The sequence below is a fragment of the Aspergillus multicolor genome, assembly GCF_047715735.1.
Source record: "Aspergillus multicolor strain CBS 133.54 unplaced genomic scaffold BDW74scaffold_23, whole genome shotgun sequence".
Lineage (NCBI taxonomy): Eukaryota > Fungi > Ascomycota > Eurotiomycetes > Eurotiales > Aspergillaceae > Aspergillus > Aspergillus multicolor.
This window is the reverse complement of record NW_027395974.1, coordinates 328,888-352,518: the sequence shown is the minus strand read 5'-3', so window position 1 is coordinate 352,518 and position 23,631 is coordinate 328,888. Positions and strand designations below refer to the sequence as shown.

General features: G+C 51.5%; 9 protein-coding genes across 9 annotated transcripts; 5 read left to right on the top strand and 4 right to left on the bottom strand.

The window, feature by feature from the left end:
- Positions 1-262: 262 nt before the first annotated feature.
- Positions 263-2,721, bottom strand: BDW74DRAFT_61282 (ER oxidoreductin). Its single transcript, XM_073733295.1, has 3 exons — positions 2,242-2,721; positions 611-2,184; positions 263-557 (listed from the first exon to the last, which is right to left on the bottom strand). The coding sequence occupies exons 1-3, from the start codon at positions 2,347-2,349 to the stop codon at positions 434-436; spliced, it is 1,806 nt and encodes a 601-aa protein (XP_073581337.1). The 5' UTR covers positions 2,350-2,721; the 3' UTR covers positions 263-433.
- A 2,064-nt stretch (positions 2,722-4,785) lies between these two features.
- Positions 4,786-5,569, top strand: BDW74DRAFT_61255 (uncharacterized protein). The gene is made up of 2 exons (XM_073733293.1): positions 4,786-5,077; positions 5,146-5,569. Exons 1-2 carry the CDS (start codon positions 5,022-5,024, stop codon positions 5,510-5,512), a joined length of 423 nt encoding a protein of 140 aa, XP_073581336.1. The 5' UTR covers positions 4,786-5,021; the 3' UTR covers positions 5,513-5,569.
- Positions 5,570-6,361: 792 nt separating this feature from the next.
- On the top strand, positions 6,362-8,030 carry BDW74DRAFT_169482 (major facilitator superfamily domain-containing protein; the record flags this gene model as incomplete). The annotated part of the gene is made up of 5 exons (XM_073726997.1): positions 6,362-6,498; positions 6,540-6,593; positions 6,643-7,516; positions 7,555-7,701; positions 7,785-8,030. The coding sequence occupies 5 exons, from the start codon at positions 6,362-6,364 to the stop codon at positions 8,028-8,030; spliced, it is 1,458 nt and encodes a 485-aa protein (XP_073581335.1).
- Positions 8,031-8,601: 571 nt separating this feature from the next.
- On the bottom strand, positions 8,602-10,048 carry BDW74DRAFT_158118 (uncharacterized protein). Its single transcript, XM_073725261.1, has 3 exons — positions 9,868-10,048; positions 9,147-9,812; positions 8,602-9,090 (listed from the first exon to the last, which is right to left on the bottom strand). The coding sequence occupies exons 2-3, from the start codon at positions 9,729-9,731 to the stop codon at positions 8,980-8,982; spliced, it is 696 nt and encodes a 231-aa protein (XP_073581334.1). The 5' UTR covers positions 9,732-9,812; positions 9,868-10,048; the 3' UTR covers positions 8,602-8,979.
- A 2,343-nt stretch (positions 10,049-12,391) lies between these two features.
- On the top strand, positions 12,392-13,380 carry BDW74DRAFT_180708 (HVSL domain-containing protein; the record flags this gene model as incomplete). The annotated part of the gene is made up of 3 exons (XM_073729804.1): positions 12,392-12,647; positions 12,699-12,924; positions 12,975-13,380. 3 exons carry the CDS (start codon positions 12,392-12,394, stop codon positions 13,378-13,380), a joined length of 888 nt encoding a protein of 295 aa, XP_073581333.1.
- A 369-nt stretch (positions 13,381-13,749) lies between these two features.
- On the top strand, positions 13,750-14,553 carry BDW74DRAFT_180707 (DUF3807 domain-containing protein; the record flags this gene model as incomplete). The annotated part of the gene is made up of 2 exons (XM_073729803.1): positions 13,750-13,854; positions 13,915-14,553. The coding sequence occupies 2 exons, from the start codon at positions 13,750-13,752 to the stop codon at positions 14,551-14,553; spliced, it is 744 nt and encodes a 247-aa protein (XP_073581332.1).
- Positions 14,554-14,678: 125 nt separating this feature from the next.
- On the bottom strand, positions 14,679-16,978 carry BDW74DRAFT_158113 (putative MFS transporter). The gene is made up of 5 exons (XM_073725260.1): positions 16,304-16,978; positions 15,632-16,246; positions 15,340-15,576; positions 15,201-15,284; positions 14,679-15,149 (listed from the first exon to the last, which is right to left on the bottom strand). The coding sequence occupies exons 1-5, from the start codon at positions 16,473-16,475 to the stop codon at positions 14,977-14,979; spliced, it is 1,281 nt and encodes a 426-aa protein (XP_073581331.1). The 5' UTR covers positions 16,476-16,978; the 3' UTR covers positions 14,679-14,976.
- Positions 16,979-17,265: 287 nt separating this feature from the next.
- On the top strand, positions 17,266-19,631 carry BDW74DRAFT_158101 (neutral amino acid permease). Its single transcript, XM_073725259.1, has 6 exons — positions 17,266-17,844; positions 17,903-17,989; positions 18,055-18,386; positions 18,439-18,582; positions 18,637-18,851; positions 18,902-19,631. The coding sequence occupies exons 1-6, from the start codon at positions 17,615-17,617 to the stop codon at positions 19,325-19,327; spliced, it is 1,434 nt and encodes a 477-aa protein (XP_073581330.1). The 5' UTR covers positions 17,266-17,614; the 3' UTR covers positions 19,328-19,631.
- An 18-nt stretch (positions 19,632-19,649) lies between these two features.
- On the bottom strand, positions 19,650-21,813 carry BDW74DRAFT_61118 (acetyltransferase SAS4-like domain-containing protein). Its single transcript, XM_073733290.1, has 2 exons — positions 20,839-21,813; positions 19,650-20,787 (listed from the first exon to the last, which is right to left on the bottom strand). Exons 1-2 carry the CDS (start codon positions 21,623-21,625, stop codon positions 19,814-19,816), a joined length of 1,761 nt encoding a protein of 586 aa, XP_073581329.1. The 5' UTR covers positions 21,626-21,813; the 3' UTR covers positions 19,650-19,813.
- Between the last annotated feature and the right edge of the window lie 1,818 nt (positions 21,814-23,631).

The following is a 23,631-nucleotide window of genomic DNA, read 5'->3' as shown; positions in this document are numbered from 1 at the left end:
CATGAGGAAACGCGAGGAAACTCAATGCCGCATGAAGGGGTAGGCAGGAATAGAACAGACCTGCTCAGAGGCTCTATTTTAGATCGTCAAGGGTCGAAATGAGATAAAGCGGAATCTGGGGATGAAGACGTGGGGAGAGAGGAGAGAGGATGTCACAAAGGAACGCAGCGGTGGAGAAATCGATGGCGGTTGAGGCAAAGACAAAGGCAAATACAGAGCGCATGTGGCCGGAAATGCCGAGGCCCCGAGGACCTCCACACCCGCCGGTTATCGCCACTCCGGTAATCCTATGCCCTCACGTTCGTACGAATAGTCAATGCAATAATCCTTAATATAAAGATCTATCCCGTATATACAATACTATGCAGTTATGCAATGGCTAACCCCAACCAAACGCCATATCCAAATGCTACAGAACCACCATGACTGATTACTAAAGCTCATCGCGAACAGGAGGCGGTCGCTGTGGAAGCTGGATTCTCCAACTCCGTGGCGGCACTGGAAGACCTAGCCAGTAACTCCAGAGGCGGTTGGCTTCGAGGACACCGATCTCCCACCTAGAGACAAATTAGAACAGTCAGTCTACCCCTTGAGGGAGATCTTAACTTACAATGTCCAGGGTATATTAACCCAGCTCTTCAAGACAAACATGAGAGTGTCCCAAACAACGGAGAACTCAGCCTTAAGGTCGTCCATGAAAGTGTCGTCCTTGCGCCTCACCCGTCGCCGTTCCCAAGGGCGCTCCGGGGTGATATACTGCCAATTTTGGCTGTCGTCGCCTTCGTAGTAGAAGGTCGAACCACCGTCTTTAACGAGACGACGCACCTTCTTGCCGCCCGCGCGACTCTGTCCTGCGTTTGATCCGGCGGGAATGGCGAACACCTGGCCGTCAGTGACTTCCATGGCGCGGTGGAAACTTCGGACGGCGGCGATACTGTGAGAGATGCGACCCAGCGTGTTGATCAAGGCTACTAGTTCTGTTCGGCGCAGGGCGGGGTTCTCGCCGTTCTTGGTCTCGTCGTACTCGAACAGAACCTTCAGAGCGGTGCCATAGCCGTTAACCTGGAGCTTTCCCCAGAGACGGCACTTGTCGCAGCCGACACAATCCATCAATCGGCTGACGTTGCGGAAGCGGTTGCGGAAGTCTTCCTTGAGGTCAATGGCGCCGGGGTCTTGGAACATGACGTTTTCGTCAAAGATCTGGGGACGCTCGGCAAGGGTGGATGTCAGAAGCGAAACTTTCTCTTTGGTTACTTGGTCCTGGACAGGATCGCCCATGCAGTACGTGTAGCCCTCCAGGTGCTTCCGCAACTTGGATACAGCGCGCGATACCAGCGCGTAGTTGAAGTAGAGGTTCGAGATACGTTCCGGGTAGTTGTGTAGCCGTTCCTTGAAGCATTGAAGGTTAGGATGCCATTGTCCCGTGGTCTGGTTGAGGTAGTCCCAGCACAGATGTGTCGAGATGGACGCGTGCATTCCACTAATGAGCCGATGGAAGACTCGCTTCTCAACACACTCATTATCCAGTGGCAATAGATCCGGTCGCTTTGATTCCTTCTGAAGGACATTCTGGAAGTCCTGAATAGCCTGGAGACCACCCAGCGGAGGAAAGGACGACTGCTCTAGCTCGAGGACCGGCTTGAGGAAACAGTTCTCACGGTAGATGGCATCCCAGACCTGGTTCGCGCCGGCTCCTGCATATCCGGTGAACCGCTCAGGGTTGTCAACCAAACTCACATAATCACCCTTCCCACTGGTTCCTTCATCCTCAGGGACACAGTAGTCCCGCTCATCACACTCATCATCGTACTCCACCACACAACTTTCCCCAACATCCTCTCCAAGCATTCCCTGCAACGGTCGATTCCGCGGCCGCTCATGCTGCTGCTTGCGCCCCGGATGGCCGGCTTTCGGACCCTCAAGTTTACTCAGTTCCTCCGCGCGCCACGTTAAAGGGATATCGTCTTCATTGTCTATAGTGTTCACGGCGCACGCAATGTTCCCGCACATGCCTTCGGAGTCGGACCAGAACGGACACACTTTGTTGAAAAGGTTGAGACGGTAGTAGGAGAAGAAATCGGTTTCTTGTGTAATGGATTGGAGGAGAGAGTAGACTTGGTCGTTGAGGGCATCGATTGTGTGGTAGGAAACGCAGGCGTCGGACACAACGGCATTGTGGTCGATCTAGAAATAGAACCGTCAGATCATGTTTGTAGGTACCATAGAGATAGATTGGCTTACCGCGCAAGTGTCGTAGCCATGCGTGAACTTTCGCTGCTCCTCCTTAGCATTGGCCAGGCTCATGAAGCCAAACACGGCCAGGTAGAAGACTTTGGCCGCGGAGCGCATCTTCGCGGCCGTTTGGGCGCACAGGATTAAATCCAATTTTGAATAAGAGAAAAAGCAAATCTAGGCAGGTCACCGATATAAATCAATGAAGGCGAGGCGCTGTACAAGCTTCACATGAAAAGAATGGCAAATCGGAACGTGGCCATAAGTATATGATTGCGAAAATCAGGCTGAAAGTGCAGGTCGCATTAGAGATCGCGGTGATATGAGAGACGAGGAAAAGGCCAGCGGCGAAGGTATGAAGGAGTGACAGCTGGAAAGTGGACAAGCTGTCCTTGGTGGCGGACTGTATGGGGAGACCAAAGGATCGTCCGATCGGTTTCTTATTGATAAACGGGCCGGTCTTGGCGTCTATCTATTGATAGCAATCAGGTCATCTACAAGTTGACAACTCGGCTCTGTCTATACAGTATACGGAGTATTGTATTTTGGGTTGCTCAGCATAGACTCAAGCTCACAATACTCATCGAGGTCATTATGAACATTCCCAAGGTCACGCCTGGAGAATGTCAGCGACTCCGCTATATCCGGTCATTATTAAGCAGCGTTCAGCAGTCCCTTCCACGACCTTATCTTGCATTATTCAGCTTCTAGTGTTATTTTCCTTTGTTCAAATCGACCACCTGTCCTCTGCCCCTGGCGTGCACAAAGAGTTGCTTACACTGTATCAGAATAAGGCATGGCCCCGGGCTCTCGGTACGGGCTCCGGCAAACCGCCAGACTGTTAAGGAGTAGCCAGGGTCCCTGTCAGGCCACCAGGGTCTAAGCCTCCAAGGGTTACGGAGTATGCGCCATATGGATGGTGCTATGCTATGTAGCTCCTACGCTCGCCTGGTCTAAGCTAGCCCTTGGGCTATCTAGCTGACCTTCAGACATGTTGCTGAAACCCATACTCAGCAAGGACACTCCATAAAGGTGTGATGGTATTGAGAGGAAGCGGCTTCTCCAAGGCTATATAGGCTACGGCAATGAGACACAAAAGGCCATTTTCGCTGAACCCAACAACAAAGTGTTCAGATATCAGCCAAAAGACTATATAGCCATTACATGGCAATCTTCAGGCACGATGGGAAAGTTCAATCTTCGGAACTGGATCATGCAACTATTCATGACCTAGAAAAGACCTACAAATGATGACCCGTCAAAGCATCATAGACTCAAAGTTGATTCGATAACTTTGCATTGCTATAACATGGCAGAGATCCCTCTACTGAGGCTTCGCGATTTTCATATACTCGCTGAAAGGCTACCCTCAAGCATCAGACTACATCCTTTGATTTTTGAGACATCATGCGCCTGCCACACCTCGCAGCTCTAACCCTCCCGGTCGCCTTGGCTGTCCCTAACGTCTTCCACCTCTATAGAGTGGAGGAGGTCAAAGTCCCGGACACCTCGGCCTGCCTCCGATCGTGTTTTGTGCATCAACCCGCTTGTCCAGATAACATGGTATGCAGGGACAGACTGCCCTTGTCTAAGAAGCATCCAATTTGGCTAACAGTCTCGTTTTCACCCCGGACAGGCCGCGAGGAAGATCGTAAGCATTCCTCAATCGGCCGAAATATTACCAGAACCACGGCTAATCTTTCTCCGCAAAAATCAAGAATACCGATAACTGCTGGACCTGCTGCCTGAATACAGACAAAGACCATGCACGCAGTTCTCAGGAGGCCGAGGCCGAGGCCCAGACCCATCTCCTCGAGGACAATGGTTTGTTTCATATCCAGCACGCTGCTCAATCTCAACAATACCCCCGGAACCTGGAAAAAAAAAGAGCATCGCTAATAGTTTTTGCATGATACACGACAGGCCAAGATGCTCTATTGGAAGGCTCCCGGTACTGCAACACCCGCGGCGAGCCATGCTGCACGGACAAGCCGACGTGCGCTCAATGCTGCCGCTCCTACACGTGCAAGGTCAATCCCCAGACGGGCTATAAGGAATGTATGTACTCGCAGACCGCTTAGTTGCGCGCTGGTCTGGGAGTATGGCGTCTTCTTTCGTTTATTGCAGTCATACGGATGACATGTCGAAGAGATAGGCAAGGGAGGTATCTCTATGTTGATCTATAAGAGAAACCAGATGATCTGTACTGGGGACATCCGGATTGTAGATATGTTCTTTTCCACTCTCTAGGTGGCCATCCTGCATCCTGATTCGGATTGGTAGGTAAGTACTTTGTTCAACAGCCAGGTCAATCATATAGTAGAGGCAGAAGTTTGTAGTAGAGACCTGGACCGAGTGGTGATGGTGGAGTCCTCGATGGGCGGATATCTGGGCCCTGCGCGGGCCGTCCGATCATAGCAGTGGACCGATCTACACCATGCTTGACTGTTGACATGCCCAAAAGCCGGATATCTGAGTCGGTCACTAACACCTTTTCCGCAGGATCCAAAGCGTAAACTCTGTCTAGTTAGTGACTAGATGCGATATCGGAGTTTGGCCTTGCGGATGGACCTAAGCAAGCGCCTACTGCTAATCTCCCTTAACTCCGTGCCCTAACTCACATATAAACTCACTTACCCTGTGTGATTGTGAAGCTGCATTCTAAGCACTGCTGTATCGAACTATCATCATGGCAACAGGACGAACTGAGCGCCTCCTCCGCCTCACCATCAAGCTGTACAAGGGCCAGGCCCGGCAGGGTGGTGAAGGCCACGACTTCGCCCGCGACTATGTTGTCAAAGTGGCCAAGTTGCACGCTAAGCATGGCATCTTCATGTACCAACAGGTGAGCCACAAGTGTCTTGTCTCCTTCTGCACATGCGTATGCCTCGTCTGACAAGGGACATCTTTTAGAAAACAGTGCTACTCCCCGCCAGCCTACCGCGCCTTCATCGAGGGCATGAACCAACGAAACAACCGCGGCTGGGTTATTGACGTACCTCTCCCTCCTCCTCTATGCCCTATCTTCCCTGAGCTAAGCTCATGTTCGCAGGACCATGACGTAACCATCGAGTTCTACTTCCGATCTTTCGCAGAGCTCAATCGGGTCAACACGACCCGGAATTCCAAGCCCTCCAGGAGAGCGAGGAGCCATTCGTCAACAGGGCCAACACTGTGGCCGATTTGTCCTGGGTCGAGCGGTACGTGGAGGATGGCAAGGTTGCTAATGTCGTGGACGACAAGAGCACTTATCCGCGCTATGATGAGCTCCTGGATTTGACGACGGCCTTGCCCCAAAGAAGCGCAGCAGCAGCAGGACGCAGCGGGAGAGAACAACTAGGCGGCTCCATTCGCTTTGGTAATGCTCTGTTGTACCCAATCATGTGCATATCCATCAAATGTAATGTGCCTCGCAATTGGGCCTCACCAGTAGAATCCACGGTACCTCGCTTGTCGGCCTTTCGGCGTAGCCTTGCCTACTTGCCTGACACCCCAGCTGCGTCGAATCCTCTAGCCTGCATTTCGTAGTGTTTTTCCGCCTGTAGAATGCGTAGCCAGCGCAGTTGGAGAAGATTTCATTGCTCCCAGTCCCACCCATCCCAAATGCTGAAATTGGACAAATCGAGTACGATAGTAGGATTGCGAAGCATGTCGTGATTTGGCGGGACTAGATCGAATCTGGATTATCTCTTAGTGCAGGCCAATGTATTCTTGTCCAAAGCTACCAGGTCATTTAGGATAGCTATTGAACTTCCGTCTTACGATGCGAGTTCTCGCCCACCTAGGCATGGTGCACCACGTACCTGACATGATATTTCCAAATGCCCGTCAGGTTCGATTCACCTTCTTGCTGGTCAATCAGTAATTGGATACTAGCGATGATATCGAGGTAAGTCAAGTCGTCCGATGCACGCGAGTCAGGCTCAGAATAAACAAAGAAAGTCCAACGCCAAAGCGCCGTGCCCTCGCCAGGAGTTAAGCAGCATAATTCCTTTGCAATGACTGCGTAGACCCTAACTCCGATAAGCATTTTCCAAGATTCACTTGGCCATCGCCAAAGCTTTTCTCCGCCGTCCAGGCACACCCAACTCGAGTATCACTATCGCCTCCGGCCCTGCAACCATCAACCATGAACGCACAACAGCCCCCAGCGCCGCAGCAGACTCCCGCCTCCCAGCCTCAGGCTACGCAGCCACTGGCGCGGAGCTGGAGATTCTGGGCCATCTTTCCTCCTCTCTGTGTAGCTGCTCTACTACCGGCCTTGGAGTCGACCGTCACCTCGACATCCTTGTCTCTGATACTTCAAGCTTGAATGCTGGAGCCGAATACACCTGGTTCATCGATGGCTATTTGCTCACGTCGTACGTGCCCCGAATGTCTGTTGCTCGAGGTTGATTTTGACAGGAGTAGTACGGTCTTCATCCCATTTTACGGCCGGTTCGCGCAGGTCTTTGGTCGGCGGTGGCCAACTATGCTCGCTGTAGCAATCTTCACTCTGGGAAGCGGGATTAGTGGGGGAGCGAATTCACCCGTTATGTTGATTACAGGCCGTCTGGTGCAGGGGCTCGGCGGTGCGGGAATCAGCACAATGGTGAATCTAATCATTAGCGATCTGGTCTCGGTTCGGGACCGTGGCAAGTACCAAGGCATCATTTTTGGCATGTTCGGAATCGGCATTTCCATTGGTCCTGTGATAAGAGGCGCAATTGCGCAGAGCGGCCACTGGGGATGGGTGTTTTACCTCAACCTGCCAGTCGGCGGAATCGTCCTCGTCCTGCAATTCTTCTTCTTCTTCTTGCAAATAACGCACAGAAAGACCGTTACGATCAAGCAAAAGATGAAGCAGGTGGACTGGATCGGCAACCTGCTGCTCATCACAGCCATGATTGCAATCCTTATTGCCCTCTCCTGGGCCGACACCGCATATGACTGGTCCTCATGGCACATTCTGGTCCCATTTCTGATCGGAATTGCTGGGATGGTGGGGTTCCACGTATTTGAATCGACGCCCTATGCCCGGGTGCCGACTATCCCCAACCGTCTGTTCGAGAATCGCACCAGCACTGTAACGCTGCTAGGAACATTTTTATCGTCAATGCTTACCTTTTGGCGCTCCTATTTCCTGCCGATCTATTTTCAGAGTGTTTTACTCGTGTCACCGCAGCGTTCCGGTGTTCTACTCCTCCCAAGCGTGCTCATAGCCGCCCCTCCTGCAGTCTTCGCAGGCTTTGCGCTCTCACATTGGGGAAAATATAAGCCCATCCACATGCTCGGGTACGGGTTGGTCACACTCGCCACAGACCTTTACATCGATTAGTCCAGGGCGCACTGCCACATGCTGACCTTGTTCCGGCAACCGCAACCTGGGGATACCTCCGCTCATTCGGCAGTGTGTGGGGGATAGCGATCTCATCGGCGATCTTCAACAGCCGCTTCGCGCATTATCTCCGACGGGTATCTGACGAACAGGTACGAGCGGCAATGGGCAATGGCGCGCTGCCTACGCTCATGTTTCTGCGACGTATATCAAATCCCTGCCTGAGCCGGTACAGGGCCAGGTAATCGCAGCGTATACATCGGCCTTGGTAAATGTCTGGGAGGTGTGCTTGGCGTTTTCCGCGGTGGCATTTCTTTTGAGCTTAATGGAGAAGGGAATTCCTATGCGGACAGCCCATCAATCAGAGTATGGGTTGAAGGAAAAGAAAGCGGCGGTGACTCCTGCGAACGCTGCAAAGTCGTACGCCATTGAGCCCAGGGCTTCAAATGCGGTCAGCGAGAGAAGGCCTGAGGGGGGCTAACTCATAGGGGCGAGTCGGGACAATGTTGGAGGATGTATTTATCCTGGCACACTTGGTCGAAGTATCGATGGCTCGGAAAATCGAAGTGGAGCGAGAGGAAGGGTCCTTGGGACGAGAGGAACCTGTTTACATAATCAATCTTGGCGATTCTTGGTGCCCCAGGCACTTTTTGACTTAAACATACAACTACCCTGGTAGTTTCAACCTGGCATCTTGCTGTACACACAGGGATCAGCTGTCCTAACATCTCACAATCGCACATTTTATTAGTTATGCCACCTAGAACGAGTGCCTGCTGAACTGCACCTATACGAAGACAGCTGGCGAGGCAGTGCAATATACCCAGTCACACTGCAGTCTCAGGTGTTGGCAGTTACGTATGAATATTCTTGGTCCTGTAGGCTCCCTAGATTCGATATGTCTAAAGTGCGCCGAGTAGTGTATGGACTATTAGGTAGAAGTGTTTTCCTTGCTTCGCGCGGCGCTCCTGCATAGCTTACTGGCACGTGCCAATTCTCTGAGTCTGCCGCCATTTATGCTAAAACATTTCTTCTACAGCCAAGGAGAGCTGGGGATGTGAGATTAAGAGATCAATTCTTCAAGATGACCTGTCGATAATCCACTTGAAGTCTGCTTGGTCAAAGTGGTCACGCATATCGCTGGTCGATGTATATATAGGGAGTACAGAACCGAGAGTATATATGCCCGACGAGGGCCCGAACACGAGAAATAAAGTCAAATGGGCTATGTAAATTGAGGAGTCTTCCGGGCATCCAATGAGCCGCCTTGAAAGAAAGATAACTCAGTCTGAAAAGCGCCTCGATTCAGATACGAAAAGCGAGACAAATGGCCCAAATCAACTCCACCAACTCCGTACAGATGGGTATTGGGTACACAAAATCAGCCAATCAGCAAGGAAGCAAAGAGACGTGGAAAAAAAAAATAAAGGCTAAGTCGAGGCCCTGTGTTTTCGTCGGAAGACGTTGCGGATTGGAGCAAAGGGTTTTGCCGGCGTGCTTGTGTAGAAGGGATCATTTCGAAAGTCTTCATCGGTGTATTTCTGAAGGAATGTCAGTATATGTACTCCATGAAAACAAGGTTGAATGGGCAACATACCTGACGAGGGTGCCAAGAAAAGTCAGCCATCATATCCTGTCCCTCTTCGTAGTCGTACGTCTGACCTTCTCGATCGGTATGGCCTGAAGGGTAAAAGGCGACTCCGTCAAGAGGTCGGCGACGGTTGATGGCGTCCGCGATCTTGTGATGGGGGGTTGCTTTCAGAGCCTCTGCGTTGGACTCTCGCACGGCGTCAAGGGGTGATTGAAGGCTGATTCTATTGCGCTCGGGGTAGACGGCATCGTATGGCCCTTCGTGGTGGTAGGAGAATTGCGACGCCGTGTCCAAACGGTCAATGACGTCGGGGTTGACTAGCTGCGAATGCCGGACATTTCGTCCGGTGCGTCGGGAGCGTCTTCCGCGGCTGTGCTGGGAAGCGTCGAAGAGACATTCGGCGTAGGCGAAGTCGGCGGACGGGACGGAAGGAGAGCGGCCCAGTCTTCGGGAAGATCGAGTTGGTGAAGGCGATGGCGAGAGGAAGCGCTGGTATGGGCTTGCGCTGCCTATGGATGATGAGGAGCTCATGCTTCTTGGGCTTTGAGAGCCGAGCGCGGGGTATGCGTAATCCATTTGATATGGCTGCATTTCTGGATGTTGAGACGAGAAGGGCGAAGTCGAAGAATATATCTGAGAAAAAAAAAGTGTTTGGGAGCGCAGCAGGATTTGCTGCAAGGTGTCAGCGGGCTGCAATAGTACGAGACACTATTGAAGCCTTACGTACCTGTCGCGAGGCAGTTGGTGGGGCTTGCAGTTATTGATGTGAGGAGGTATATAGACTGGATATGTCTAGTGGGTTAACACTTTGACAGGTCGTTGCTATGGAGGGAGGTAGTTGTGGATAGAAGAGAAAGATTTGGGCAAGCGACGAGAAGAGGAAAGCATATTTATGACTCTATGGCTCAGCACAGTGGCCATACTCCAATCTGACTTTCTCACGGTCATTGCCTCCGGGCTGTGTGAGTGACGTGAGAGACTCCAGGCTGACGCATGATGGCTCCGCTGAGATCCGCACCACCCTCTTTGTCAGTCACGAACATTGCCTATCCTGGTCTAGGTGGCTGCCTGTTTGGGTAAGGCTTACGGAATTTGCGGGAGCACTAGGCTGCTTCAAGTGGGACAGGGTCCAGACCTATGATGAAAAGATGGGGAACGATCGCTTCCATCGCACCCGAGCGGCTGTAGACTCCGATTCTTAGTCTGGATAGGCATGAATACGAATATTGGCTGATTCTGGCTGCTTTAGTTCAAAGCCCGCTTCACCGCAAGGCCCGCAAAGCTTTTCTTTGAATCACGAAGTTAACCATCAGCTGACTCGGCACCCGATTCTGGGCGCCACGCAGCTGATGGAATGAAGAATGTACATCTTAGCCGAGGCGCGTCTTGGAGCTTAAAGTCGGAGTTTTGCAGGTCTCAATGCTATTCGACGGCAATAAAGTCAGATAGTTGCATTTTCTTTCAATCAAGTTCCTTCAAGCTGTTCTCTGAAATGCGCTACGATTTAAGGTTATCCTTAGTATGGTTGCAACCCTAGCAACGGCGGGGCCAGTTCGGTCTAGCCTCGCCCCATCAGCCCTATGCGTTTCTGGTCTTCCAGAACACCCAGGACTATGACGATGACACTTCTAAGCACAGAGTAACCATGATCATACATAACCGTCCTTAACAGGCATCTTCTCTGACGCAAGTGGTAGATAAAATGGTAGCCCCTGTTACCCGCCAGCCCGACACTTCCAGCTCGACACTCGCACTCCCTACGACCAGCCCATCTTAACCCAATTATAGTAGCCATATCAATATGGAATTCCAATTCCACTGTAGTCAAAACTATCTCTAGTTGATGCCGAGAACCGGTTCAGCATGCTCTCCCTAGGTACCAAGGCGGGCATGAAGACTTAGTCGTAGAATGTACGCTCCCGGTTCAATGGGTAGATGTCGAGGTCAAACACAGCTGTGGTTCTGATAGGGATAGAAGTTCAGTTTCTTCTTTCTTCCAAACGATGTAATTCCTGCGAAGAGTTGATGGATGGATGCATACCCTTTAGGCCAATGATAACATTGGTGTAGCCCGATATCACCAGTTTTCATTTTGGCCTATCTTGCATAGTAACAGCTATGTCTACAGCGATATTCAGTTGCTACGAACAATAGGTGTCGCGCTCATATTGTTCTTTATAATATTCACCATCGCTCAGAACTCATAGAGATATACGATATGCTCACAGAAAGAAAATAGTACTGAAAAGCATATATACGAGCAATCAGGGTCCAAATCATCGACGGGGTGCTTCGAGCGGGACAACTACCCTACTGGCTTATAGGACGAAACATGGCTCACTGCTGGAAGCCCACTGCGCCACCACATTGTAAGCTTCTGCACCTATACCCAGCGACGAACCACTGAGGCGTAAAATACGACATGGCACAAAACGGGGCACAATGAACAAAGGTTCAGTCCCAAGTCAGCGCCCAATCTAATGCCGCTGGAGGAAGAACTCTAAAAATGAGCAAGTGTGAGACCAATACTTCGGGTCCGCATCTAGTAAGTGCCGGGGCGAAAAGTAACAGAGATGACTGCGATTGCCGACGCCTCTGCGCTGACGAAATCAGCAGAATGCGGTCTCACTGCAAGTAGTCAAAGATTGAACAAGTACATATCCCCTTTCAAAATCATCTGCAATGGTGTTCATCATACCTAAATGCCATGAAACATATCACGGATCTGTAGTTCTCTGTATATGATAGTTGTTCGGGGTGTCTGGTAAAACAAGCCGCCTGCCCGGAGGCAATTACTTGACGATTTTCCCTCGGGCCAATGCCGTTAACTAAATAAAGGACCAAATTTGTCAAGAAGCAATTATCCACCTAATCTTCCCGAGAGATGCAAAGAGTGGACTGTATGGCTCAAGTATTCTTGTTGATCGAGCTCTTCGAGCTCTTCGTGGCTGTTTTTGTGATTTTCCAGTAACCCTTTCGTCGCCTTGAGCATTTTTTTAGGAGTGCTTCGTCGGTCGCTTGGCTATGCACTTTGGACAGAGTATGACATGCAAGAGGTTCGGCGTATCAAGAAGATAAATGTGAAGTTGTCAAGGGATGAAGAAGATATGCTGTGGTTATACTATTGCTGACTAACACTAGCATTGGCTTTAGGTCACGTTTACAGAGCTGTATTTTGACTACTTCTGCCTGAGGCTGCAGATTTTCGTCAGTTAAACAGAAGGCGATGCTTTGCTTGGACGGCACGCCCCATGGCTCTGGTGCAATACTCTGACTCGGAAACAGACTCAGAGAAGGAAGGACCTCCGAGAAAACTAACCAAACCAAACCAAGACCCTCCAGGTCGTACCCCGGCCTCATCACTCCCGCCTTTGCCTGCATCATTTCACGATCTTTATGCTTCTAGCGTCAAGGTCAGTGTCGGGGACGATCCGAGCCTTCATGGCGGCCGAAAGAGAGCGATACCTCATGTTGAGGGAAATTGGCCTACCCATATATATCTAGAGTGTGAGTTCCTCTTACGGACTGGTTGTTTAGTCTACTCACTAAGAAGTGCAGGGTATCCGTCAAAAGATGAGCTCAAAGTTCTCGGTAGTATAATCACCCAAGCAAAGCATATGCTTCAAGGGGAACAAGCGAACCTTCACAGCTCCTTGCATAATGATCTCGGCGTACGACTCCCTCTTCACATCAGCCTTTCGCGGCCGGTGGTCCTCAGAACCGAGGAGAGGCAGCCGTTTATGGACACTTTTGAAGCTGCGCTGAAAGTCTCTGATGTCTCGCCGTTCGTGCCATTCCCCGAGCTCTGTGATGCAAGCTAACTTCTCAAATTAGATTTGATGTTCAGGTCGAGAGTCTGGATTGGGTGTCTAATTTTGAGAAGACGCGGTGGTTTTATGTGCTCCGTGCAAAACGGCCGGACAAAGATTGCCTAAATCGTCTTCTACACATCTCCAATCACTCACTCGGCCGGTTTGGCCAGCCGCCACTGTATGCACCGGCATTGGACTCTTCGGCATCTGGAGGGATCCAACCGCATATCAAGAGCGGTAAGCTTACTTCAACCCGTGACTATTCTGAGTGCTTCCATGTCTCTATTGCCTGGAGCTTGACAGAGCCCTCTGCTGAGGACAAGAAACGCTTGGAAAGTATAGATCTTCAGCCGCTTAGGGCCCTCAAGATCAAATTCGATTGTGTGAAGGCCAAGCTTGGCAACAATGTCTCAAGCATACCGCTATGATATGCACATTGTCTGCGGCGAGAGAGCTGTCCTGCCAAAACATAAGCTTGCCTGCGCTTGGATATGCGCCAGCCGCAGCCAATAGAGCTTGATTGAAACGATACGGATGTCTCTTCCGGTCTAGCTATACGGTCTGTAGACATCTATGCTGTTTATTCTACCAACCCACCCAACCACTGTAATGGACCACTATCTAAATACCCAAATCTCAATCCGCAATCTTATGCAGTCCATTGATCTCTTTCTTAAATAACCAATTACCTGGTTGTTGTTTGGTTGTCCGTGAGCTGGTGAAAATTCGCGTAATATTACCGTTTCATTACGCACTGAATGACGCGCTTCTTTAGCTTCAATCTCAGTTTCAGCTCCATGTCTTTATCCTTTACAAACCACCACGCGTCGAACGGACCTTCGTTGATCAGTGGCTCTACACCCACCGGAGACATGTCTTATCATGTTCCACCAGTGACGCTCGTGAGTAATCTCTTAAAAACCACCATCTCTCGGCCCCTGACAAGCTAACCGACCACCTAGGAAGACCTCCAAGCCTTCCGAGCCAAACACTTCCCTGCGACTTTAAAGCCTCTTCAGCCCCCCGCGATCCCATCCCTCAACTTCTACAACGATAATCGCTACCCTGATGATGAATTCGCCAAAGAAGATAACGAGAACGATCTCGGCTACTATCCCGACGGCGTAAAGCGCACGCTCACAGACGAACAAATCCGCATCTTCCGCCATAGCGAGGTCCATGCGCTTCTGCGCGAAAGGCAGATCGCGAAAGAGAATGAGGAGTATGAGAGGAAATATGGCGGTGGAGCGGAAGCTGGACCTCAAGTCGAACCTCAGACTCAGGATAGTGAGGATCGAAGTGAGAGTTCAAAAAAGAAGGAAAGCATGTCTGGCTTGGGCTCTCCCGAGCTTGACACAAAGGCAGTGGCCAGCAAGAAGCGCTCTGCGGATGAAGCTGGGCATGGGTCGGGCGTTGGTGTTCCTGCTGCGGCTAGGAGGAAGTCGCCGTCCAAGCCTCCATCAAAGTCGAGTGCCCCGAATGATGTCCAGCTGGATTACAACGAGGAAACTCCTGCTTCCGCTACGCCTAGTGTTCAACCTAGGAGCAGGCAGGTAGCCTCTCAGTTCATTGGACGCAGACTCATCTCTTATGATGATTGATCCGGCGACCAGACCTGAAGGATTCCGTCGGACATTGTCTTCTGAAAAGACACAATGAGCGCTTGTCTCTGCTGTGAGTTTCTCACTTCCTTTATCTGTCATTGTTCCTATTATATGATGAAATCATCGTATCAGTCATCCTTAGTCGGAACGCCATACCATATGGTACATGTGTAAGGCATTGACGACTTCAATCTTCTCTCTGAACTACTTGTTCCCATTCGGTTTCTTGAGTGCTTTTAAATCTCATATACTGACAATCTTATTGAACAAGGTCTCTCGCTTTAACTATACCCGGCAAGACGCTCAACAACTCAAATCTCAAATGCGAACGCCATATGTGCTTGTATGTGGACCTCAATCTGGATCGGTATTTTGCTAACACCACGCAGATGTTGCATTTGCCTATGGTTATCTCTGTCATCAAGTCAGCTGTATGCGCCCTGGCTTTGGGACTATAGCCCAGAAGAACGCTACGCCAACTAGCAAGCCTATCATTATCGGCTGCAGGACTATAACACCCACTCGAGAAGCTATCGCTCCTGTCAAGAATGGGAATGCAGCGCAGCCAACTGATCCGAAGCTGGCGGCGAACCCTGATAGAATGTTAGTATTCGGCAATATCTGTTATCGGTCTCGTCACGTACCTATCGCCCCGAGATGGAGCTCCTGTGGAACCACTTGGGTGAGGACATAGAGCCCCACTGGGTAGAAGGGGCCGATGAAGAATCCTGTCGAGTCAAGGTCAGACACCTCATTCCTGTACTGAGTTTAGCACCTGCCTACCTAGCAAACAAACCGAAATGGCATTAACCAGAATGTTTGGGATTAGCCAGAACATCAGCTGGAAACCGAGTGCCAGCGCGATGTATATGAAGACCATGCGTCTCTCGCCGAACCGATGCGTGATATCTGCCAGTGCAACGCGGCCCAGGGTGAAGCCGCACCAGAAGACGGATGCAACGTAGCCAACCTTCTCAGGGTCTCCATGACGCACCCCGACTAGAAACTGCACCAGCCACCCTATCAATCATTAGCCGCGCATCCATAGTACCGCTGAAGATGAATTGTGCCTTACCGCCAAGCGTTATCTCAGCCCCCGAATAAAGGAAGAAGAACATGGTGAGGAACCAAAGCGACCGGTGCGCCAGCGTCTCCCGTAACTCTCGCCCAGCCGCCTCCTTAGCCCCTTCATTATTCGGCTTGAACAACCCGTGCCTGAAAGCCCAGGCTGCAAACGAAGCATTCGTCGCACCCAGCACAAGAGAGATCAGGTAGTAAAGCTGCCACCGCGGCACCCGCGCCGCAATCGTATTGGCTACGAGGGGGGCCAGTATCGTCCCAACTCCGTACATTGCATGAAGGATCCCGAGCCAGCGATGTGAGTTACGCACGGTCACCGTGAAGCTGTTTGCCTGGGCATTGGCTATTCCGCAGCCGAAACCCGTGAAGAGGAACGCCGCCAAGAAGAAGGGGAACGTGGGCGCCCAGAACAACAGTGCGAAGCCAATGCATTGTATCGCGATTCCGAGAAGCAGCGTCCCACCTGTGCCTAGGTGCGAGCAGATGTGGATGTTTGCGAAGGAGGCGCTGAAGCTACCGGCGAAACTGACGAGGTAAATGTAGGAGATTTCGAGCAGGCCGATATGGAACCAGGGCTGGATGTAGGGGATTAGAGGGCCAAGGCAGGCGTCTATAGCTCTCTCGTCAGTTTCAACCTGGTAGGTAAGTGTAAGGTAAGATAAGGTACCGTTAAAACCACCGCATAAGATTGAGAAGTTGGTGCTAGCTATCTTGCCATAAACTTCTCGTGCATCGCTGTACGTACCCTTGACTGGGGAGTCGAAGTCGGCGCCGCTCTCGTCTTGGGGAATATCAGCGCCCTCCAGGCATGGAGGCGGGCCCTGGTCTATCAGAGTCATTGTCGACCTTCCACAAAGCAACCTGTTGATGTTGAGCAGTTTCTCACGTCCAACTGCTCAGTCTCCGGGATAGACAGCTCTTATCATGTCTTCCTGCAGCGCACTTTTGCTGCACCGCACTGCTAAGACGAGCTCGGATAATGAATCCTGGAGGGGTAAAGCCAGCCAGGGGCCTTAGCAGCAAAAGGCCGATGATCTACCGAGAAGATAACAGGCAGACAGTGTATATGGTAGGTGCTCGGGCCTATACTCCGAGCGATATGCATGGACGTTGCAGTGGCACGGTGCGGCCGTCAGCAGTGTCACCCTGCGGGCGTGGGTAAGGCGTGGGATGCTTTCTCCAACAGCTGCACGTTCAACCCCGCATCGCTCCTTGACGTAAATGGACTGCTCCGCTCGCTCCGGCTTCCTCTTTGGGGTTGATGGGTATAGCTTATAGCTTATTTTATGACATGAATAATGTCCTTAATAATTACAGCGGCAAAATCACAACTCCAACAATGCCGAGCAGTGGAGACTGTCAGAAGGCTTCCAGAAGGCGGCTGGAGTTGGGAGCTGGTTCCGGCCATCGGCGTCTTGAGCCCCTGGAGTCCTGGAGGCTGCACGCCACAATCTAGATTCCGAGCTTGTTCCTGCTCGACCAATGCGGTCGCCTGCTGCGAACGTCAACGCTGCCGATCGCAGATATAGCTCTATCAAGCCCACAGAAACAACTTCACGATATGGTTGACAGTTTCTGACATCCAGTCTTCAAATTAATAATGAGCGGTTGATGACTTGCCAGTAGTCCCCGGCATCGGAGGCCTTGAAGAAAATTTCCCCAGTTTCTTCACGTTTCTGTTACGTCGCAGCTCGCAATTCGCTGTGTGGCCCACCAGAACCACTCGATCTGGTCCGCAGATGGCCCGGTGGCGGACTGAGTTTCATCGCAGACTGCTCAGAGCAGTATCAGCGCCGTTGAGCTTCATCGGGCGCCTCCGAGGGCTGGAACTTTCTTTTCACGTCGCCATCTGTCATCCCATCCTCTTTCTCTTCCTCATATACCCCGGCCGACGACACCTCTCTCCTACACCTTCACTCTCCATCCATCCCGACTACTACTCGACTGATACTCTCCCTGCCGATCCTTCCATCAATCGATGTCGTCGTCGTCCTCTAACATGACTCAAAACGCTGAGTCGCCGGTCCCCAACGGCCACGATGAATCAGGCCCAGTGAAGAATGTGACGGCCGACGAAGCCGCTTTTCCACAAGACGAGAAGAAGAGGAGCGAGACGATGCCGCCTCCGTACACGCAGTCCCCGTACACGTCAGATGCCTTTGGTGATGAGGAGTTTGCTGAAGTCAAGTACAAGACTCTGAAGTGGTGGTACGCATCGATCGTCTAATGGAACGGCTAGAGGATAAATCTGACAGTTCATCTACAGGCAATGCGGTCTGCTCATGGTGGCCGAAACAGTGTCCCTGGGTGTTCTTTCGCTGCCTGCCGCCGTGGCAGGTTTGGGTTTCGTCCCGTACGTCTCCGATTCGACATAGCCCTAATCAGGCCACCAGAACCACACGCTAACAGACTTCATAGAGCCATCATCATTCTCGTTGCGCTGGGTCTCTTTGCGACATACACGGGTTACGTCATTGGGCAGTTCAAGAACCGATTCCCGCATGTTACGAACATGGCGGACGCGGGTGAGGTTGTGGCAGGAAAATTCGGCCGCGAGTTTATGGGTGTCGCGCAGATGTTGTTCTTCGTCTTCGTCATGGCGAGCCATCTCCTCACGTTTACTGTGGCCATGAACACCATTACTGAGCACGGCACGTGCTCGATTGTCTTTGGAGTTGTGGGAATGGTCGTTTCGTTCATTCTGTGCTTGCCTCGCACTCTGGAGAAGATGTCATGGCTCTCTCTAGTTTGTATGTCTTCCTTGTCCCCCACTGTTTTGGATAGTGCTAACCATTGAAATAGCATTCATCAGTATCTTCTCGGCCGTCATGATCTGCATGATTGGCGTTGGCATCACCAAGCCTGGAGTCAACAATGTTGTAGCAGTGGTCGACACCGATCTTTACCACGGTTTCACTGCTGTGACCAACATTGTTTTCGCTTTCTGTATGTTCTGAGCATCTTGTATTTGAATGTAACCAAGCTAACAAATGCTACCAGGTGGACACGCTGCTTTCTTCGGTCTCGCCGCTGAACTCAAGGACCCCCGCGACTTCCCTAAGGGTCTTTGCCTCCTCCAAGGAATCGACATCTGTCTCTACCTCATTGCCGCCGTCGTGATCTACCGCTTCGGTGGTGCCGATGTCACCTCGCCCGCTTTGGGATCTGCCAGCCCCATCGTCAGCAAGGTCGCCTACGGCATTGCCCTCCCCACTGTATGTCCCTCAGCCATTACGCCTCTCTCTTCAAATCTAACAAAAACTAGATCCTCATCGCCGGTGTCATCTACGGCCACGTTGCCTCCAAGTACATCTACGTCCGCATCTTCCGCGGCACAGACCGCATGCACAAACGCGATGCCGTCGCCATCGGCTCCTGGGTTGCCATCGCCCTTGGCCTCTGGATCCTAGCCTGGATCATTGCGGAGGCGATCCCCGTCTTCTCCAACCTCCTTTCCCTGATCACCGCCCTCTTCGCCAGCTGGTTCACCTACGGCCTGTCCGGCATCTTCTGGCTCTTCATGAACAAGGGCCTCTGGTTCAAGAACTGGAAGAAAATATCCCTTACGCTCCTGAACCTGCTCGCTATCGCAGTCGCCTGCGTGCTCTGCGGCATGGGTCTCTGGGTGTCTGGCAAGGCGCTGCACGACAACCCGAGCTCCGCGAGCTTTTCATGCACGAACAATGCTTAGCCTGATCTTATCAAACAGGTTAGGTTTGCTCAGGCGTTTATTGTATAATTATGCATATCCGGTATATATTTGGGATGTTCGGCCTTACATAGACGGCGTTGTGGCTTTTTTTATCTCTTCATTTCTTCTTGCATGAGCATCGGTGGTGATCTACTTTTTCTTCTGCATGGTTATGGTCATGGTCATGGTTCATTGCATTGATTGCGTCGCGTCCGTCGTGTATATATCTCTTCTGCTTATTGCATTGCTCTGCATAGCCAATGCTTGCTTGTCTATTTAATGAAGCTTGATGCTTGATATTCCTCTCAACTCTTGACGATGGATAAACTACATAATTGTATAAAAATAAACTAAACTGGTATCCTTAATGAAAGTAAATATATACAAAGTAAAGGGTCTGGGCAGAAGAAGCTATACACTCACTCCCTTAACAACTGAAGCCCGAAGACCAATAAAATCGAATATAACGAGAATAGCGAGACCACATCACCCCAAACTCGCCCTCTCCCTCTTTATCCGCCTCCTCTTTCTCTGGCAATCCTTGATCGCCTCGGGGGTAAGAATATCCACAGGGAGCTCAAACTCCTTCTCCTCGAGCTCCGGCACGGGATGCCCAAATGCAAGTCTCGTGCGTCCCTTCCGATTCCCCGACATAGCCTGCGCGCGGAGATGCGGCTTGTCAAAGAACGAGGTAAATGATTTCAGAGGATCAGGTGGAAGCGGTGGTAAATGTTCCAGTTGCTCTGGCTTCCGCTTCCCGGCTGTTGCAGAGCGCGCTTCCTGGAGGAGTTGGCGGGCAGCTAGGGCGTCGACGTCCGTGTCGTCTTCGTCATCGTGCTTGTCTTTGTCTTTAGAGGAACTAGTGTTGGTGTTTGACTCGGCGGGGTCGGAATGGAAGGATGCCGACGCGGGCTTGTAGTCTTTATCAAGCTTACGGCGCTTTTCTTCTTCCTTCCAGATCTTGAATTTCTGGAGCAGGGCCGAGATCTCTGCGATGAAGTAGTCGCGTTTTGGCTCGTAGAGTTTCTTCTCCGGTTCTGAGAGGCTGCGGCCCGGGAATGTGATGCCCATTATTCGTAGCCAGTCTTGGCTTTTTAGCTCGTCAAGAAGTCTGTCTAGCTGTTGCTTCTCGTGCTGGGCGCGGTCGCGCTCGATGTTTCGAAGCTGCTTCTCTTGTCGTTCGTGCCGTCTATGGGCTTTGAAATAGTGTTCATCGTTCAGTGGATCTTCTTCTGCTTCTTCCTCTTTTTCTTCCTTTCCTTCCTCCACAACTTCAAGTCCAGTCCCAGGTTCATTGTTCGGCCGTGAGTCAGGCAGAGTTATAACTTCGCACTTTTGTAGATTGACCAAAGGGTTTCCAAACGGTGTGTCCGCATCCGAGCACGAAAAGGCAAGGGGGGGAATAGGGGGTTCGGTGAGATCGTCAACCAGCTTGATTATTGTATTCCCTGCAAACAACTCTATGTTCGCCATTAGTTCCATTCCTGTCAGCAGCGGAGGCATGCACATACCGGTTTTCGGAGGCTCCAGGCTTATAATCTGATCGTAATTCGGAAAGTACAGCGCCAATTCGCTCTTGACCCTCGACCCGCCATCATGGGAGCGAAGGCTGCGCCGCTTCTCCGGAACAGCGCGATCAGCCGTTTCGCCAGGTACTGCCAATGTCTGAGGAGGAGTTGGTTCTTCCGGCGGCGGTGCGACGACTGGCCGAGCCGGTCGGGGGGTCTTTGGTTTTGGAGTCTCCTTGGCAGGTTCTTCAAGCTCGGACTTCGGCTTCAGGTAGTGTGTAAGGCGACGCTGGCGGTAGGCCGTGGAGGTGGGCGTGGGCGTATTAGTAGTAGATGGCTTGGGTTTCGGGGTTGCGGATTTGGAGGCGGAGGTAACGGGTTTCGGGGCAGGAGCAGGGGAGATGGTATCAAGGGGATCGGGAGACTCGCGACCACCACCATTCAAGTAGAAAGCCGCGGAATTGGAGTTAGGTGTATGGTTCAAGCGAAGGTTCCTAGTGCGAGGCGTGGTGCTACCAGGTGGCGGAGAGGAAGTGGTGTGAGCGGAAAGCGCGAAGAGCGGTCGCGGTCGGCGAAGCTTCGTGGAGTTGGTGGAGGGGGAACTGTCGATTGTAGTGTTGAGGAGATCGGGGGAACTCTTTCGGCGACGCGTAGGGAGGGGATTTAGACGGGGTCGCTTTGGGGGAGGTGGTTGAGCGCCCCCCGGATTCTCGCCCGTGTCGTTGGGGTCTCTGCGCAGGACGCGGAGAGAGGACCTCGATCGCGCGGGCATGGTGGCCGTGGAGGTCATTGGAATTGTCGAGGAGGCGGGAAACGATGGAGGAGATCGTTGACGCGCTCTGAGCACATCGTATCCCGTTGTGGTTGCTGGATTGACGCGTGGAAGGGGGGATTGGATAGAGAGGAGAGCCCTGGAGGATGGCGAGAATGACCGGATTCGGTCAACTCGAGGCCGTCGCTGTTTCAGTCAACGGCATCTACACAATGACAATGCAAACAAATATAATTGTGTTATTGTGTCGATTGTGCTAACAACCGATGTCTTGAATGCACTCCTCCTATTCGATCCTGATATCCCTGTAATGACTATATATATCCTGGCACCTCGGCTCTACGAAGCAGCTACTTTAACGCCTTTAGATATCTCACCCCGGAGTCCAACATCCACCAAGCTGTCAACTCATGCACCCAATTCGCCAACCCTCTTTCTAAAGGAGGCTTTACCTTCGCGTTCTCCTCTCTCCACATGAGCGTCTCGTTCTGGAAGACTACCTTATCGTCCCTCGTCTCAAGACGGACCACCAACCGTCCCTGGACTCCAAACATGAACTCAAACTCCACCTTCTCCGCAGTGGCTAATATAACTTGGTATGCATTACAGATGAGATCCCCCTCGGTGAAGTCTAGAGTTGCTATGTGCGCCGGTTCGAAGCTCCGAAGGGTCTCTGGGCCCGACGCTGTGAGTCTAAGAAGGCGAGCCTGTGGGGAGGATGCGAATGAAGACATATTTCGGCGGAGAAGGAGTCTTAGGAGCTGGTCCAGTTCGACGTCTGGCAGGGTATGACGAGGCGCCGCAATCGATGCGTAGTCATAAAGAGTATAGTACCTTGAACTGAAGATCTCGGGAGGGATGGAGGAAATGTTGCAAGGTGTCGAGGGTGAGAGCTGGCCGCGTTTTGAGAAGTGGCTGACCTGTGACGCAAGATATCGCTTTTTGTGCGAGAGGTAGAGTGAGACTGCCAACGAGAGGCCGCTGATGGCTGCTGCCGTGATGACAAGGGCTTTTCGCATTGTGGATAGCTGGAGGGATCTCGATAGCTCGAGAATCTTTCATGAGAGCCAAATGAAAGGATGATGCAGGCTTGAAGGATGTCATACGAGCTTAAGAAGAGACTTGACACGAGAGTCTGGTCCAGTCGGGAAACGTCACGGGTTGAATACGAACTTGGCGTTTGGTACCTTGAATAGCTTCGTGTTCATCCGTCTCAGGAAACAACCTTGGAAGATACTACCTCTTGCTCTCTAAAGTGCCCAAGCATCTTGACTGTACTGGCACTATAGTGGAAGTAATTGTAACTCCAAAAATGCGCGGCTATCAATAGAAAAGGTGTACTTGATATCGGCCACTTGGACGTCGTAGGCCCCTTGTTGGCTTATGCCGTTTCTGCCACTCCTCATGCTGTCTAATTGTGATAGGCTTAGGGCTTAAGGAGTTCAACTGAGCTCCGAAGCACACTCCTGGCGAACATATATATACAAATCTGACGACAGACTTTTCTTTATGTATGAAAGCCCCGTAATCAACGGATGGATTTCTGACGGCGAGATCAAAATACGGAGAAGCCCAAGGTCATACTTCGCCAGCTTTAGACGAGCCGCCAGAGCTCACTGCACAACCACATGATAGTGTCGAGTCCTTTCCAGAAATAAAGCAATACGATAGGGAGGTGCCGAAGCCACAAGCTAAGTCGCGACAAAGAAAGTCAAACCGTCTCAGCGCTAATTCAACGTTATTCCCTTAATATGACTTGCAGATGGAGGCGGAGGTGGCGAGGTGTGTGGTTTGAGGGATGAACGAAGCTCACGAGGTGCACAAGGACCAGGACCCATTCGGAGATGTGACCGATGAAGGTGGAGTAGGTACTCCATAGCAAACCCGACATTCTGGGGTATGATTGACGATTTGACCAAGCTCAATGCTTGCCTAAGGCGAGTAGCACGCGAGTATCAATACGGAGTACATGAGAGGCGCTGAGTCTGAGGAATCATATCACGTCTATTTCAGTCCCTTGTTAG

Coding starts and splice junctions, on each gene's coding strand:
- BDW74DRAFT_61282 (XM_073733295.1), bottom strand. CDS start 2,349: ATGCGCTCCGCGGCCAAAGTCTTCTACCTGGCCGTGTTTGGCTTCATG. Junction 2,185..2,241: donor ATGGCTACGACACTTGCGCG/GTAAGCCAATCT, acceptor TTCTATTTCTAG/ATCGACCACAATGCCGTTGT. Junction 558..610: donor GTTAATATACCCTGGACATT/GTAAGTTAAGAT, acceptor ATTTGTCTCTAG/GTGGGAGATCGGTGTCCTCG.
- BDW74DRAFT_61255 (XM_073733293.1), top strand. CDS start 5,022: ATGTTGTCAAAGTGGCCAAGTTGCACGCTAAGCATGGCATCTTCATGT. Junction 5,078..5,145: donor GCATCTTCATGTACCAACAG/GTGAGCCACAAG, acceptor GACATCTTTTAG/AAAACAGTGCTACTCCCCGC.
- BDW74DRAFT_158118 (XM_073725261.1), bottom strand. CDS start 9,731: ATGCAGCCATATCAAATGGATTACGCATACCCCGCGCTCGGCTCTCAA. Junction 9,091..9,146: donor TTTCTTGGCACCCTCGTCAG/GTATGTTGCCCA, acceptor ACATTCCTTCAG/AAATACACCGATGAAGACTT.
- BDW74DRAFT_158113 (XM_073725260.1), bottom strand. CDS start 16,475: ATGACTCTGATAGACCAGGGCCCGCCTCCATGCCTGGAGGGCGCTGAT. Junction 16,247..16,303: donor CTTATGCGGTGGTTTTAACG/GTACCTTATCTT, acceptor AGAGAGCTATAG/ACGCCTGCCTTGGCCCTCTA. Junction 15,577..15,631: donor GGCTGAGATAACGCTTGGCG/GTAAGGCACAAT, acceptor AATGATTGATAG/GGTGGCTGGTGCAGTTTCTA.
- BDW74DRAFT_158101 (XM_073725259.1), top strand. CDS start 17,615: ATGTCGTCGTCGTCCTCTAACATGACTCAAAACGCTGAGTCGCCGGTC. Junction 17,845..17,902: donor TACAAGACTCTGAAGTGGTG/GTACGCATCGAT, acceptor GTTCATCTACAG/GCAATGCGGTCTGCTCATGG. Junction 18,852..18,901: donor ACGGCATTGCCCTCCCCACT/GTATGTCCCTCA, acceptor AACAAAAACTAG/ATCCTCATCGCCGGTGTCAT.
- BDW74DRAFT_61118 (XM_073733290.1), bottom strand. CDS start 21,625: ATGACCTCCACGGCCACCATGCCCGCGCGATCGAGGTCCTCTCTCCGC. Junction 20,788..20,838: donor CCTGGAGCCTCCGAAAACCG/GTATGTGCATGC, acceptor TGGCGAACATAG/AGTTGTTTGCAGGGAATACA.